The sequence below is a fragment of the Heteronotia binoei genome, chromosome 20 (genome assembly GCF_032191835.1).
Source record: "Heteronotia binoei isolate CCM8104 ecotype False Entrance Well chromosome 20, APGP_CSIRO_Hbin_v1, whole genome shotgun sequence".
Classification (NCBI taxonomy): domain Eukaryota; kingdom Metazoa; phylum Chordata; class Lepidosauria; order Squamata; family Gekkonidae; genus Heteronotia; species Heteronotia binoei.
In genome coordinates, this window is record NC_083242.1 from 2,959,680 (window position 1) to 2,976,759 (window position 17,080).

The 17,080-nt window shown below is 44.6% G+C and overlaps 1 protein-coding gene across 1 annotated transcript in view; it reads left to right on the forward strand.

Annotated features, from left to right (window-relative positions):
- Nucleotides 1–1,693: 1,693 nt before the first annotated feature.
- Nucleotides 1,694–17,080, forward strand: part of MEIOB (meiosis specific with OB-fold) — a 29,470-nt gene continuing 14,083 nt past the window's right edge. Inside the window, exons 1-4 of the mRNA XM_060260595.1 lie at nt 1,694–1,786; nt 9,347–9,404; nt 13,162–13,293; nt 16,504–16,576. Coding sequence (XP_060116578.1) covers nt 1,715–1,786; nt 9,347–9,404; nt 13,162–13,293; nt 16,504–16,576 — 335 coding nt within the window. The 5' untranslated portion in view covers nt 1,694–1,714. The remainder of the gene's footprint in view (nt 1,787–9,346; nt 9,405–13,161; nt 13,294–16,503; nt 16,577–17,080) is intronic.

Below are 17,080 nucleotides of genomic sequence, written 5' to 3' on the forward strand. Positions count from 1 at the left end.
CCCAGGTGTTTTATCAGCATTTTAGAATATTTCACATTGGTGAAGACTACTGCAAAGTCACAGCCAATTTATAGTGGCCCATAGGGCTGCGGTGGCCAAACTGCAGCTCTTTCACACATGTTATGTGGTTCTCAAAACCCCCACTGCCCCGTCAGATGGCTTGGAGAAGGCATTTCTCTCTTTAAATCACTTCTCCAAGCAAGGCAGCAGGAGGCTTGGAGAATGCATTTAAAATTAAAGTTGCTTTATTTCCATCTCTCTTTCCCTCATCTTTATAGTTTCCTTCCTTCCCCCTCCCTCCCTCCCTCCCTCCCTCCCTCCCTTCCTTCCTTCCTTCCTTCCTTCCTTCCTTCCTTCCTTCCTTCCTTCCTTCCTTCCTTCCTTCCTTCCTTCCTTCCTGTCTTGCAGCTCTCAAACATTTGACATTTATTCTATGTGGCTCTTACATTAATACCCCTGCCATAGGGTATTCAAAGCAAGAGGTGTTCAGAGGTGGTTTGCCATTGCATGCCTCTGCATTGCAGCCCTGGATTCTTTGGTGGTCTCCCATTCAGATACTAAACAGCTGATCCTGCTTAGTTTATGGGATTGGGCTAACCTGGGCTATCCAGGTTGGCAAATCACATACATAGAACAACTGTATGTTGAGTTTCCTTTTAAAGGGCTCAAGAGTCTAGGATTACCAGCTCTGGGTTGGGAAATCCCTGGAGATTTGGGGGCAGAGTCTGGGGAGGGGTTTGGAGAAGGGTGAGACCCACAATAGGACATGTTGCCACAGAATCTACCCTTCAAAGTATCAATTTTCTCCAGTGGAAATAACCTCTGTCCTCTAAATTCCAGAACATCTGCTGTCCTCTAAATTCCAGGACATCTCCAGGTCCATCTGGAGTCTAGGGTTACCAGATATGTGTTGGAAAATACCTGGAGAATTTGGGGGTGGATCTGGGAGAGGGAGGGGCCTCAGCGTGGTACAATGCCACAGAGTCCACCCTTCCAAGCTGCCATTTTCTCCAGGGGAGCTGATCTCTGCCAGCTGGAGATCAGTTGTAAAAGCAGATCTCCAGGCCCCACCTGGAGGCTGGCAACCCTAAGGCTGATGATCATTCTCAAGACAGCTCAGAAAGATAATGAATCCAAATATCATTGACATTATTACAGTGAGAATTTAAGATATTACAATAAAGATTAGCACGCTTTTGCTGTCCTTGAAAGAATATGCATGAAAAATAATATATGAAATCCCAGTCGTCTCGGGCTGGTCTGCCTAGTATTTACTCGGTGCATCTAAAGGTTTGATTTGGGACCTAGACTCCCCTCCCTCATGACCCTGATCCACTTTTGTGATGTGTGAACATGCCAACATGACTTTAAAATGTACGGTTTTTAATGCATAAAAACGGAATGTGAGCAAAATGTAAAAAAAAAAAAAATGTAGCATGCGATTTTAATCACGATCGGAATATAAAAAGAAAACAAGCGCTATTTCAAAAGACTTGAAACACTTTCATGACTTTCGCTTGGCTGCGAAGTTGGAGATTTCCCCAGAAAACAGGTGTGATCTGTCAAAACATCTTTGCTAAATTAAATACCTTTTAGAGATAGCTTCTGTGTAAAATGTTCAAAGTGATTTTTGTGTGTGTGTGATTTGGGTGTGCTTTTTAAAAAAAAGATCTGACATTCCCCCCCCCCCCCCCTGCAGTTTCAGGAGTGAATAATGGCATACCCCTTTTCAGCACCATCGAGCTTTGTGGCCATTGCAGATCTTCACCCAAATCTGGCCCGTCCTGTAAGTCTTGGTGACATTTGTATTTTTTGTTCCTTGGTGAAACTGTATATCAGCGTATTATATTACTGCAAAAATTATGTAATTGCTCTGCCTTTCTAGACTCACTGCTGTGGCATAATTATTGGGCACAAAGTATGTTCGCTTCCTTTTGTGCACCCCAAGAGAGTGAAAACTGATGCTTGCATTGAGCATAGAGTGTAGATACAACAACCACAGATGTTAACTGGACAAGTCATTGACTGAAGTCTCAGAGACGTCTTTGTGTTGCCTCTAAATAGACGTTGAGTTGATAATTTCTTCAGAGACTGCATTACACTCTCACAATACATTGGGGATGTATAGCTGGTATCCTTTTGGACGCCAGATTGGAAACTGTGATCTTTACTTTTCCTTTTTCACGCACGGCTTCCTTGGCTTTGCATGAAACTTAAAAAAAATATTATTGATGTAACGTTTTCCATTGCTAGAAGGTTTTTCTTCCTGTCTAGGGAAAAGACTACCACTGGGGGAATAACTCCCTGAACGTATGTGCATTTTCTGTGTATTTTGTACACGGAGACGTCTTGCCTTTCCCAAGCTCTTGACCCTGGTGTCTTGAAGGTTGTGCTCCGCTATATCAGTGCCTCTCAAAATGCAACTCTGGACTTTGTATCTCCCTTCTAGGGATGCCAACCTCCAGGTGGAACTTGAGAACCCCCCAGAATTACAGCTCATTTCCAAACTACAGAGATCAGTTCCCCTGGAGAAAATGGATCCTTTGGAGAAGGGGTGGGGAACCTTTTTTCTGCCAAGGGCCGTATGAATCTTTATAACATCATTCGTGGGCCATAAAAAATTATCAACTTAAAAAACAGTGCTCTGCCAAGGGACAACGATTCAGACTGGAAAAATTAATGCAAATAATTGTTTTTATATTTGAAATCATGTGGGGAGAGCCTAATCTCACACACACACACACACTGCCCACCGCCCTAGGCAAATGCATAGGCCCAGGGCTTTTTTGTAGAAAAAGTGCAGCAGGGACTCAGTAGCATATTAGACCACATCCCCTAATATTAGCATATTAGGTCACACCATCTGGGATAATCAAGTGCAAACTGAACTGTGACAGTAACTTTTCCAGGCCCTGCAGCAATTCTGGCCGGCCGGCCAGGCCCCAGGGAGACTGCCGTACAGTGCATCCGGACCCTGTGATCCTTGAATGGCCCTGGGGAGGCCACGCTGGCCAACCAGGCCCCAGGGAGGCTGCCACATGATTCGGTTCGGCCCAGCAATCCCCAAGTGACCTCGAGGGCCGGGACAGAGGTTCCCCACCCCTGCTTTGGAGGATGAACATTATGGCATTATTCACCACTGACATCCCTGTCCTCCCCAGGCTCCACCCTCAAAACTCCAGGAGTTCCCCAACCTGGAGCTGGCAACCCTACCCCTCATCCCCCACCTGTGGGCCAGCAGGACATGGCAACCCTACTCTTTCCAGAATCCTGGATCCTGTTTCTCTTTTCTATTGTGATGAGTGCGCTGCTGGGACTGCAAGGCACCAGCCTGCTCCTGACCTGCTACATTAGCCACCGAAAAGCAAACAGAAACTTCAGACCACAACATTTACAGCTGTCCAAACCGTGCTGTAGGAGTGAAAGACTCCAGGACCTTCTGAGCTCTGTGCAAAAAAAAAATAAAAACGTGGAGCTGCTATCTTAACATCTTGTTACTTTAGTTCTTGATTGGGGTTGCCAAACTGAAGCTCGGGAGCCACATATGACTCTTTCACACATATTGTGTGGCTCTCAAAGCCCACCTCCCCCGGCCCCATCAGCTGGTTTGGAGAAGGCCTTTGTCTCTTTAAAACGCTTCTCTAAGCCAAGTCATCCAGCAGCTTGAAAAATGCATTTAAAGTTAAAGTTGCTTTCTTTCAATCTCTCACTCCCTCCTCCATCTATTTGCCCTCCTTCCCTTCCTCCCTCCAACATCTGATGTTTGTGCCTTATGGCTCTCAAACATCTGATGTTTATTCCATGTGGCTCTTACGGTAGGCAAGTTTGGGCACCACTGTTAATCTTCATAGTGTATGCAAAGACAAATAAGTGGGTTTGAGACCAAATCAAGTCTGAACTGTCCCTAGAAGCTGACACGGCTAAACTGAAGCTACTGTACTTGGGTCACCTTATGAGAAGACAACAGTTGCTGGGAAAGACTGTAATACTAGGAAAAGCTGAAGGCAGCAAGAAAAAAAGAAGACCCAACAAGATGGGCTCAGTTAAGGAAGCCACAGCCCTCGGTTTGCAAGACTTGGGCAAGGCCACTGATGACAGGTCCTCTTAAAGGTCATTAATTCATAAATTGTGTCTAACTTATGGCACATAACACACTAGGGTTGCCAATCCCCAGGTGGGGCAGGGAATCCCCCAGTTTGGAGGCCCTCCTCCCACTTCAGGGTCATCAGAAAGTAGGGGAAGGGGAGGAAAATGTCTGCTGGGAACTCTATTATTCCCTATGGAGACTTATTCCCATGAAAAATAATGGAGAATTGATCCACAGGTATCTGGGCCTCTGGAGGGTTTTTTTTTTTAGGTATAGGCACCAAATTTTCAGCGTAGCATCCAGTGCCTCTCCCCAAGATACCTCCCAAGTTTCAAAAAGATTGGACCAGGGGGTCCAATTCTATGATCCCCCAAGAAAGTGCTCCTGTCCTTCATTATTTCCTATGGAAGGAAGGCATTGAAAAGGTGTGCCGTCCCTTTAGATGCGATGGCCAGAATTCCCTTTGGAGTTCAGTTATGCTTGTCACATATTTGCTCCCGGCTCCACCCTCAAAGTCCCCAGATATTTCTGGAATTGGACTTGGCAACCCTAGTTGCTTCTTATTAGAAGTAGGACAGCTGTAGTTGTCGGAGTAGAAACTAAAGATTTGAGAAGGGAGATGTTGCAGGTTAATCTGTGGCAGCCAAAGTAAGCAGGAGTCTTATGGTACCTTAAAAGCGAACACATCTTTATCCTAGCATAAGGTGTTGTGGACTAGAATTCAATTTATCAGATAGCCTCTAGTTTATGAAAACCTATGACTGAATAAAAACCTGTGAAAGTGCCCAAAGACTCCTGTTTATTTCGGATTATTCAAGAGTTCGAAGGACCTCCAACAAAGAGTTTTGAAATTTACCTATAATCAGGCCTTGAATTCAGCAGGAGCTCACAGGAGCACAGTTCCTGAACCTTTTTGAGGATTCCATCTCCTCCCCCCCCCCCCATCTATATTTTCCATTGAATAGTAGATGCAGCTGTATAACAATCCCTGGATTTAGGAGAGCAGCCAGTCAGCCAGCCACTAGGGGCTTTGTCACACCCCCAGCAGCCCTCATTAACCCCTGGAAAAGCCCACGCCACCCTTTTTTTGGGTGACGGTGGGTTGCTGGCCTTTTGACTGGGGGGCTGGCCAAGGAGAGCCCCAGGTGAGCGAGACCTGCTTGGGGTGGCTGGATCTCTAGCCAGCCCGAGCAGGCCTTGCTAACCCGGGGCTCTCCTTTCTTGCGTCCAGTTGCTTTTGGCTAGTGGGGGGCAGCATATGCTAATGAGCCCCACCACCTATTTTTCTACAAAACAACCCCTGCCTATAAGACAGTTAAACAGTAATATCAGGTGCAATTGAGTCCAGGTCATGCATTTCCTAAGGCAACCTTACAACAAATATTGTGACCTGTTTGTTGATTTAATGTAAAACAAGAGTAACAATTTCCCGCTATCCAGAGGGGAATGCTATGCTAAAAGACCACAGCTTTCTTCAAGAGACTGTGACCCAGAATTGGAACCACATGGAAGATTCCAACGTTCCTCTTGTGAGACGGATTTATTTGGCATTGGGGTTTTGTTTCTTCTGCAACACAGAGAGGATTAAGCATTAGAAAATAGGCTGAGCCAGAACTTAGTTTATTGTAAGTTGCAATTCAGTAAACAAATCTTGATTTCAGTTTGGGAAAAGAAGTACGGTTTCTTTAATGCCAGGCATTAAGCCATTCATCTTGAAGCAACCTAGTAGCGGATAGTTTTGCATATTGTTCAGAGTAAACAGCTTGCTCCAATAAAACAAATTCTACAGCATTGCTTAAAAAGAAACGATAGAGATTTAACTGATCCATTATATCACCATTTTAAGCAACCAGAATGCCAAAGCTCTGATTGATGTAAGCTGATATAACACACACTTGGAAAATGTTAGGAACACAGAAGTTTCTCTTTTTTGCCTTTGATTAGGTGAATAGTGTGCGGTTGGCGTTCCAAAGGCATTCGTTTGGCAATAAATCCTTCAAAATTAAGAAACATTTACAAGTGGGTTTAGGAATAGATCTCATGCTTTTAAATTTGGGGTTGTGGGATTTCATTTGGTTAAAGGAGTCTAAATTAAATAATTTTGTAAAGATACTTTTTAAGAAGACTTTGAAATAAATACTGTTGTGACTGAAGACTGGAGAAAAGGCATTAAATAATGTTTTGGATTCCAGAAACTAGGTCTTCATTGTCAGCAGAGTTATACGCAGAATACGCTGCAATCTAATTATGTTCGTGTGAATTAGGAAACGGAACATTTTGAATGTGGATTGGTAGAATGCACCGGGGAGAGTGCTTTTTTGCAGTCTTGGGGAAATTATATATTTCATTACACACATGCTCTGAAGGAAGTCATCCAGATAACTGCAGGAATAGTTGTCTTGCCCCATCTAGTGACTGAAAGAAACGCAGACAATGCTGTTTGGATAAACCAGCCATGGGCATCCAGACAAATAACTTGGAGTGAACTTGTAAATCCTTTCGGGATTCTTCCTGATGATCAGGGCTGTTACATCTGCAACACTAACTTCCTCTCCTCTCTGTTGATAAACAACAAACAGTGTAAAAACATTCATGCTTGATTCTTGGAAATGAAAACAGGCAGCTTCCTCTTCTCTGTTTGGGATCCTTATTCCTGGGATAAAGAAAGCTTCCATGTGTAATAGGGTTGCCAGGTCCAATTCAAGAAATATCTGGGGACTTTGGGGGTGGAGCCAGGAGATTTTTGGGGTGGAGCCAGGTGCAAGGGTGTGACAAGCACAATTGAACTCCAAAGTGAGTTCTGGCCATCACATTTAAAGGGACTGCACACCTTTTAAATGCCTTCCCTCCGTTGGAAAGAATGGAAGGATAGGGGTGTCTTCTTTTGGGGCTCATAGAATTGGACCCTGGGTCCAATCCTTTTGAAACTTGGAGGGTATTTTGAGGAGAGGCACTGGATGCTATACTGCAAATTTGGTGCCTCTACCTCAAAAAACAGCCTCTCCAGCATCCCAGATACCCACAGTTCAATTCTCCATTATACCCTATGGGAATCAGTCTCCATAAGGAATACTGGAGTGGCCAGCAGACATTCTCCCCCCCCCCCCCCCCGCTTTCTGAAGACCCTGAAGCGGGGGGAGGGCCTCCAAACCTGGGGATCCCCTGCCCTCACTTAGGGATTGTCAACTCTAACGTATAAGCAGCTGGTTCTCAGTCATCAGGGGAAATCGTCAATTCTCGTCATCTGGCAATCAAAACAGGAAGGTGAACCCTTGCCCATTCTACAGTTAGTGATGGGAACAATATGTTTCCATCTCTCATTTTAATTCCTGGGTGAGGACAACCACCCCCTCTTCTTGACACTACACTGTTCTTTTTCAAATTTATTTATTTACAAAATTTATACCTCACCTTTTTTGGTCTCCTCAGGGCCACCAAATCAGCTAACAAATGAAAAACAGACATCATGAAAACACATCCTTAAACCCATTAAAATCAAACAAAAGCGCCTAATTAAAACCAAGCTGAAATGCACATGCAAGAACATGAAAACAACACTTAAAACATAAAGCAGGAAGGAAGGAGCACCAGACAAAACAAAACAAAGACTTTACCAGTTGGTGGAAGATAGCAAGCGGACAGACAAGTTTTAATTCGATTTCGATTTATTTTAATGTCTCTAGGGAGTGTCTCTGGGGAGAGCGTTCCAGAGTTTTGGGGCCACAGTTGAGACTGGATAAACCAGGTGGCAATTTTGGACAGAAAATATTGAAAGAATATGCCCTAAATCAAAACGCTAAATCAAATTTTTTTGAACTTTTCATGGAAATTCCACATAACAAAGTGGATAGTTTCAGTATCTCTCAGGATACCAATGTGCAAGGAGATGTTTAATTAACAAACACCCCTCCCTCTGAGGAATATTTCCCCTCAAAAATCCCACACATTAAAGAAACCCCTCTATTCCAAGAAAGGTAGGCCCTCCAAAATAACAGAGGGGCTTGTAGCACTTCAAAGACTACCATAGTATGAGGCAAAGCCTGCGTTATCAGAGTTTCTAATTAAATCCATTCCACAATGGCTCTAAATACACATTATACATAAACATATGCGAGGAAGCCACAATGAATTTGTCTGGAGAAACAGCACTTGAAATCTCTTACTGAAACTATTTTGTTTAGGAGAAATAAGCACAGAAGGTCCACTGCCATCGTTTCTCTGTATAGATGGGGCCTGAAATTAAAATTCATGGAGGCATAACAAGACTATGCTGCTTTCACACATGTTGGATAATGCACCATAGCAATTGTTTGCAAGTGGGTTTTCATACAGGAAAATCCTGCTGCAAACAGTTGCTAAAGTGCATTTTCCAACATGCGTGAAAGCAGCCTACACAGCAGGAGTGGCCAAACTATGGCACAGGTGGCTCTCGAAGGCCCCGTCACCCTGTCAGCTGGCTTAGAGGAGGCATTTCTCTTGGTAAATAACTTCTCCAAGCCACGCCAGCAGCTTGTAGAATGCATTTAAAGTTAAAGTTGCTTTCTTCTCACCTTTCCCTCCCCCATATATTTGCTTCCCTCCCTGTCTTGAGGCTCTCAAACATCCGATGGTCATGTCTTTCGGCTCTCAAGCATATATGACGCTTATTCTGTGTGGCTCTTATGCCAATGGCCACCTCTGCTATATCGTATGATTTATTTTTATGGGATAGAGAACTAGGGTCACCCACAAGAAATTATGCTACTCTCAGCATGCATTCCCATACACTAAATAACACAGTTTGCAACTGGATTTTTACTGTATAGGAATAGCAAAACCCACTTGCAAGCAGTCGCCATGTGAAAAGCACCCTTTGTGTCATCTAGCATGTTTGCAGAAACGGTAAGGTTTCCATCCAGCTGAATGGGGAACTTGTGGTAAAACAGGTTTGGACCCCATATGCTCTCATCCTGTTCCTCAGACTGAGGACGCTTTCTTTTCCAGGGAGCAAAAGAAACTATGTACTATTCAGATGTGCTTTCTCACAAAGGCAAGCAGAGGGGCGTTGATCTTATATTATTTCCCACAGGTCGTATTTTGTGCGTGGAGAAGGCTGTTAATTTATCAATGGCACTGTAGAATAAGTGTGTTTAAAATAGCAACAGCCAAATATGCTTTTTATTACGGAAGGAATATAGAGAATGTGTGAAATCAAATCCATCCTGTGCATCTGTATTTAATGTTTATATTCTGTAATCTTTTTTTTTCTCCCCTTCCCAGAGTGTAATTGGTGTGGTGATTGGGAAAACAGATGCAAAAGGCTTTCCAGACAGAAAAAGTAAAGGTTCCTTTTAAAACCTCTGTTTCTCAGCCTCTATCTTTCTGTCTTGTGATGTCTCTAACTCAAGAGCATGGGTGGGAAAACAGCAGGAACCTTTTCTCTACAACTGAAATTTCAACAGAGATTGCCCAGCTGAATAAGAACGGGAACAGGGAAACTAAGTTGGGGGGGGGGGATTCCCAGTTCCTTGCAGCTATTTCTGGCTTTGATTTTCCTCTTTCAAAGGATGAAGTTAAAGTGAGTTACTTAACACAGCCATGGTCTCTCCCAATGATTCTGATGACAGTAGAAAACTCCATTTAGTTCAGGAGGTGAAGTTCTCTGCCAAACAAATTGGATGAGCACCAACCTACTCTGCCTGGAAAGGAAAGGTCCCCTGTGCAAGCACCAGTCGTTTCCGACTCTGGGGTGACGTTGCTTTCACGTTTTCACGGTAGACTTTTTACGGGGTAGTTTGCCATTGCCTTCCCCAGTCATCTACACTTTCCCCCCCAGTGAGCTGGGTACTCATTTGACCAACCTTGGAAGGATGAAAGGCTGAGTCAACCACGAGCCAGCTTCCTGAAAACCCAACTTCCGCCAGGGATCGAACTCAGGTCATGAGCAGAGCTTAGGACTGCAGCACTGCAGCTTTAACACTCTGCCTGGGCCAGCTTTAAATGACTTTTCTGTTCTCTCCCATGCAGAACCAAAGTTCATTTTTTAAAAATCTGCTGACCTCTAGTGGTTTTTAATAAGGTTGCCCAATGCTGGCTCAGTTCCTTGTTACACAACCAATGTATCTTCTCTTCCTAACTTTGGACCTTTTACCAACAGCCCTCTTTCTCTCTCATCCTAATCTCCCTGGCCATTTGCTTCATTGCTAGTGCCCAGGCCCAGTCCTGTCTTGTAGGGTTGCCGACCTCCAGGTAGGGCCTGGAGATAATTCAGTATTACGACTGATCTCCAGTCCACAAAGATAAATTTCCCTGGAGGAAATGACTGCCTTGGAGAGTGGACTCTGCAGCATTATACCTCACTAAAGCCTCTCCTCTTCCCAAATTTTATAACTGGAAAAGCATATGAAGCAGAGGTTCTTCAGTGGCTATTAGCCACAGTTTATCGTTGGAACTCTCTGTCTGGGGCAAGTGATGCTCTGTATTCTTGGTGCTTGGGGGGGGGGCACAGTGGGAGGGCTTCTAGTGTCCTGGCCCCACTGGTGGACCTCCTGATGGCACCTGCGTTTTTTGGCCACTGTGTGACACAGAGTGTTGGACTGGATGAGCCATTGGCCTGATCCAACATGGCTTCTCTTATGTTCTTATCTCCATTCTTGAACCCTGAATCTCCAGGAATTTCCCAACAAAGAGTTGGCAACCCTCTTTCCTTACACTGTGCCACATGAATCTGAGCAGTGGTATGGCAACACAGTGGACGGTGCTCGTGGCTGCTGCTAGAGTTGCAAACCCCCCAAAATAAAGCGAAAAAATATCTGTGTAACCAAGTCTCAATGCACACAAATTATAAAACCAGTCAAATATTCTATTATAAATTGTGCAAATGATCGAGAATAGTGGATTCCTCAATATACTCTGTATAAACAAGCGCATAGAAAAGAACATCTGGCAGTACAGCTAATGAGCAAAACCAGTATTCTGTGTCTTGCTTTGCTGAGGCTTTATCCAAGCTTGACAATGATCCAGGATAAATTCTAAGATGGGAACATTAACAAATCTGTCTAGTTCCTCAAGGTTATTGTACTGTGTTGTGCTGCTGGGATCGGGTTGGATTGAAGTTTAAAGACTATCTTCCCCCCTGTATTCACCACATGACTTATCGACTGGGTTCAAGGACCAGAAGATTTATCAGTTGGACTGATATGGATTCTCTGGCCTTCATTATATGAATGCTGGGTGTTCTTTTCTGTGCACTTGTTTACATAGTGCATACTGTGGAATTAACTATTCTCAATCATTTGCACAATTTGTAATAGAATATTTGACTGGTTTTGTAATTTACGTGCATTGAGTCTTGGTTACAAGGGGGGTGGGGTTCGCTTTACTGGTTTCATCTCAACCGTGTTACTCACTAGTTCGCGTAACCCCAGGTGGTGGCTGGAGATCTCCAGGCGACAGAGATCAGCCTCCCTGCAGAAAAATCAACCGGTTCTGATCCCAGTGAGATGCCTCAATATAAATCACCGGATAACAATAATACCTTCACACATATAGTGTGTATATAGTGTGTATGCAAACTCTGTTTATCAAAAATCATGCATCAGTATCAAACGCGTGTCAATAGCAAACATCACACCACTCACAATTCTCAGTCTCCGGTTTTGAATTTTGAGTGGTTACCAGTAATTGTGAAGTTTGATATTGACGACACATGATTTTTGATAAATAGAGTTTGCATACACACTATATGTGTGAAGGTATTATTGTTATCCGGTGATTTATATTGAGGCATCTCACTGGGATCAGAACCAGTTGATTATTAGGAAGGGAATTGAAAACAAATCAACCAGTATCATAATGCCCCTATATAAATCGATGGTGTGGTCTCATTTGGAGTACTGTGTGCAGTTCTGGTTGCCGCACCTCAAAAAGGATATTATAGCATTGGAGAAAGTCCAGAGAAGGGCAACTAGAATGATTAAAGGGCTGGAGCACTTTCCCTATGAAGAAAGGTTGAAACGCTTGGGACTCTTTAGCTTGGAGAAACGTCGACTGCGGGGTGACATGATAGAGGTTTACAAGATAATGCATGGGATGGAGAAAGTAGAGAAAGAAGTACTTTTTTCCCTTTCTCACAATACAAGAACTCGTGGGCATTCGATGAAATTGCTGAGCAGAAAGGTTAAAACGGATAAAAGGAAGTACTTCTTCACCCAAAGGGTGATTAACGTGTGGAATTCACTGCCACAGGAGGTGGTGGCGGCCACAAGTATAGCCACCTTCAAGAGGGGTTTAGATAAAAATATGGAGCACAGGTCCATCAGTGGCTATTAGCCACAGTGTATGTGTGTATATAAAAAATTTTTGCCACTGTGTGACACAGAGTGTTGGACTGGATGGGCCGTTGGCCTGATCCAACATGGCTTCTCTTATGTTCTTATGGTATTATTGTTATCTGGTGATTTACATTGAGACATTCCACTGCGGAAAAAATAGCTGCTTTGGGGGGTGGACTCTAGGGCACTATACCTCGTTGAAGTCCCTCCCCTCTCCAAACCCCTCCCTCCTCTGGCTCCACCCCCCAAATTTCCAGGTATTTCCTAGCCCTCAATTCCACAGAACTGGATCAGGCAGATGGCAATTGAGTCCATGGTCCCCATAAGCAGTGGGCCCCTGAGGCAGATGACTGCCTCTCTAAGACAAGCCAGTGTGCTGCAGTAGTTACAATGTCAGATTAGCATCTGAGTGGCCCAGGTTCTGCCCTGGAAGCTTTTCGGGTGCCCTTGAGTCAGCCTCACCTTCTCAGCCTAGCCTACCTCACAGGGTTGTTGTGAGAATAAAATGGAGGAGAGGGGAATTCCCTAAGTCACCTTGGGTCCCCACTGGGAAGAAAAGTTGGGTATAAGTGAAGCAAATAAATAAGGTTTCTTTGAGCGGAGTGCAGCTAGTTTGCCCCTTTAACTTTGTTAACTTTGCCCCCTTGGCCCCTTGACTTGGCAGGGCATAGCAATAATCACAGGTTACATTCTCATGTGTTGACAGCTGCTTGACTCTGAATTCCAGCTTTTAAACAGCAGAAATGCCTTTTCTCCCTGCAGACATTGGTGCAGAAAGATACACTTTTGGTTTTACTGTACGTGATTCGCCATCTTACTTCATAAACGTAAATTCTTGGGGAAGAGAGGAATACGTTAAATCGCTTTCAGAAAGTTTTAGAGTCGGTGACTGCGGTAAGCCTGGAGTTTATTCTCAACATATTTCAGTTTTTCAGTATGTGTTCTCCCTCGTTTTAAATCACTGTTATGTGTTTGTGGCCTTGGTGTGTGTTTTCCCCGAGGAGTTGTGGACTAGTTAATTGGAACCAACTTTTCCCCCCAGTTAGGTTGAGTGAAGAGGGAAGAAGTAAAGTTAAAAAAAACCCCTTATATTCAAAAGTAGTAAAGCTGTCATCGCAAGGCTTGGGCCTGGATTTCCCAGACTCCCTCTCAGATCTTCGTTTTATTGTGTGCTTTGTTCATCCAACAGTCTTTAATAAATACAATAATAATTAATAATTAACGGTACAATCCAGTTGGAGTTGAGCACATTTACCCTTTCACTAAACCAAATGAGAATTCGCACATGTACTTAACCCCTTTCCCTGATCAAGTCTCGGGCCACGTGAATTGGAATAAAAACTGTTTGCCAGACCACCTTGCCCACAGGCTTGAGCTCTCAAGGGAATTACTTTTAGAATAAATGTTCACAGTTTTGCTTGATTTTTTTGTGTGCCAAACAGACCCCTGGCAAGCGCCTCTTTGCTAAGTTTCCTCATAGTGTTTGGAGCAAGCATTGCGTAATGTTCCGCTTGAGCTCACCCCAGCTAAGCAGAATGAACGTGCGTGAGGGGAATCAGAGTGCAAAGAACATCAGTAGCTCCTGCTTCAGTTGCCATCTACAATGCTTTTCAGGAATTTTCCCAAAGCCACTTAAGAACTGTATGCAATTGTGTAGTTCGAGCTGGACCCAAGGCACTAATTCCAAGCATCCGTGTTAAACATTTGTGCCAATGTAGAAGAGCCCCATGGCGCAGAGTGGTAAAGCTGCAGTACTGCAGTCCGAGCTCTCTGCTCACTACCTGAGTTCGATCCCGGTGGAAGCTGGGTTCAGGTAGCCAGCTCAAGGTTGACTCAACCTTCCATCCTTCCAAGGTCGGTAAAATGAGTAGCCAGCTTACTGGGGGTAAAGTGTAGATGACTGGAGAAGGCAATGGCAAACCACCCTGTAAAAAGTCTGCCGTGAAAACGTCGTGATGCGACGTCACCCCAGAGTCGGAAACGACTGGTGCTTGCATAGGGGATACCTTTACCTTTTTTTAAAAAAAAAAAAAATCTCCTTGCAATGGATCCAGCTCCAGACAGGGCCAGTGTCCAGTATTTTGTCACCCCAAGCAAGGAGTACCTTCCCCACCACGCCACCCCTGGGCCTGGTCTGACAGGATCCCAGGAAGTGAAGCCAGTCCCCTCCTGAGTTGCTGATGCCTGAGAGTACCCAGCCGCTGGGGTGCATCGGTGCACCTCTCTAGTTTGACCAGTTGTTTGAGGGGCTTAGCCAGACCTGCACTACTCTAGAGGGTGGGGAGACAGCAGGCAAGCATCCCTCTCGTCGTGCCTGGACTCAGCTTCCGCAATGAGCCCTTCTCTCCAGTGGCCAGAGCTGCCAGAATAGGAGGCAGGCAACTCAGAATCCCCTCCCCAAGGATCATGATTGTTGAGTTTTTCTTGATTCCTACAGGCGGCATTGGGGAAAGCTCTTTTTTTTTGTCTGAAAAGGAATAACAGTCCTGTGACTTGACACCTTTATTAAACTGTGAACTTTCAGCCCCTGGACCTAGTGCGGTATTGCATTACATCTGTCCCTAATGTAGTTTCAGCTGGATAGCCTTGTTATGAGAGCGAAATCTGAGTCCTGTAGCACCTTCACAACCAACACGTTTTCCAGGCTTCTGAGAGTCAAAGTTCCCTTCATCATGTAGCTTTTGTCTCAAAAGCTTATTCTCTGGAAATCTTAAGGTGCTACTAAACTTGAGTCTTGCACTGCCCCATATGTGTTCCCACATCAAGGCTTGGTGTTGAGTTGCGAGTGCTGTGTGCTGCATGCACTTGGAATCATAGAGTTGGAGGGAGGGGGCATACAGGCAATCTAGTCCAGGGGAGTCAAACACGCGGCCTGGGGACCGAATCAGGGCCCCGGAGGGCTCCTATCAGTCCCCTGAGCAACTGGTTCTTGTCTGCTTTCTTCTCCCTCTCTCTTGCTGTCTTCTGCATCTCAACTTGCTTTGCAAGGCTTGCACAATCCCACAGGAGCTACAGAGCAAAACCTCAATTTTCTCCATTGGGTGAGGCTCCTCCCCCTCCTGGTCCCCTGGAGAGGGAGGGAAAGAGCCAGAGCTTCCTTTGCCCAGTTCCCTGGATCCCATGGGAGAAATACAAAGAAAGCACCTTTAAGACCAACAAGTGCTAATGTTTTAGGCATGTTTTATTTTAAGGTGTTTAAAAAAACCCCCCAACTTTAGTTGTGTTTATCTGTGTCCTTAAAAAGTTTATATCTCTGCTACCTAATCTTAAATAGGTACACACCTGGCCCAGCCTGACACGGCCTGGCCCAACAAGGTCTCATTTATGTCAGAACTGGCCCTCATAACAAATGCGTTTGACAATCCTGATCTACCCCAACCCCTTACTCTGTGCAGCATCAGCCTAAAGCATCCCAGGCAAGTGTTCGTCCAGTGAGGGGGACCTGCCAGTGAAGGGGAGCTCGCCACCTCTTTGGGCAGTCAGCTCCCCTGCTGAACTACTCTTACTGTAAAAAAAAAAAATGTTCCTATTATCCAGCCAGTACCTTTCCGCCCATAATTTAAACCCATTATTGAGAGTCCTCTCCTCTGCTGCCAACAGGAACAGCTCCCTGCCCTCCACTGCCCTAGCTGGAAAAGGAAAGGTCCCCTGTGCAAGCACCAGTTGTTTCTGACTCTGGGGTGATGTTGCTTTCACAACGTTTTCATGGCAGACTTTTTATGGGGTGGTTTGCCATTGCCTTCCCCAGTCTACACTTTCCTCCCAGCAAGCTGGGGACTCATTTTACCGACCTTGGAAGGATGGAAAGCTGAGTCAACCTCGAGCTGTCTACCTGAAAACCCAGCTTCCACCGGGGATCGAACTCAAGTTGTGAGCAGAGCTTAGGACTGCAGTGCTGCAGCTTTAACACTCTAACAGCTTTAACACTAGCTGACAGCCTTTTAAATACTTAAAGAAAGCTATAACACACACCCCCACATCTTCTTCCCAAGTCCCTCAGCCTTTCCGGGTAGGCCCTGGTCTCCAAGCCCCTGATTGCTCTCTTTTGTACTTACAAGAGATCATTCAAATTAATTTTTATGTGACTTTCCTGTCTTTTCATAGTCGTCATTGAAAACCCTTTAGTACAGACAAAAGAAGTAGAAAAGGAGGAAAAATTTAACCCTTCAACACCAAGGTAAATGCAAAGCAGAATTCTTGAACCACAAGTTTTACAAAGTTATGTGTAGCTTATACTGTCATATTTAGAAGAGTGCCTTATGCAGCTGTTGCCCATGACAGATAATACTGCTGTGATAGGGGAGTTTGCTGTACAGTGACATAACAAATTTCTGATTCAACTTCATCTATTTGCTCTGCATCTCCACATTCCCTTCAGAGTGATTTGCATTGTGCATGAAGGTTCTGCACACAGAGCTTAAATAGAGGTTGCCACAACTGGCTGATGGGTGGGCTGTGAGTCTTACCTCCCTAAATTTACGCAGGATCACTGTGATCAAAATCCTCAACTGTCATGCTTATATAACCATGTACATTGCTGGAGCCAACACTAGAAGGCTGAGCACAGAATTCTTCATGTCTTTAGAGTCACCTGTCATTCTTGCTAATTTTACAATTACCCCAATAACTGAATTTCATGTACAGGGCGGTTTAAGGTAGCATCATGTGAATGTATCTGATG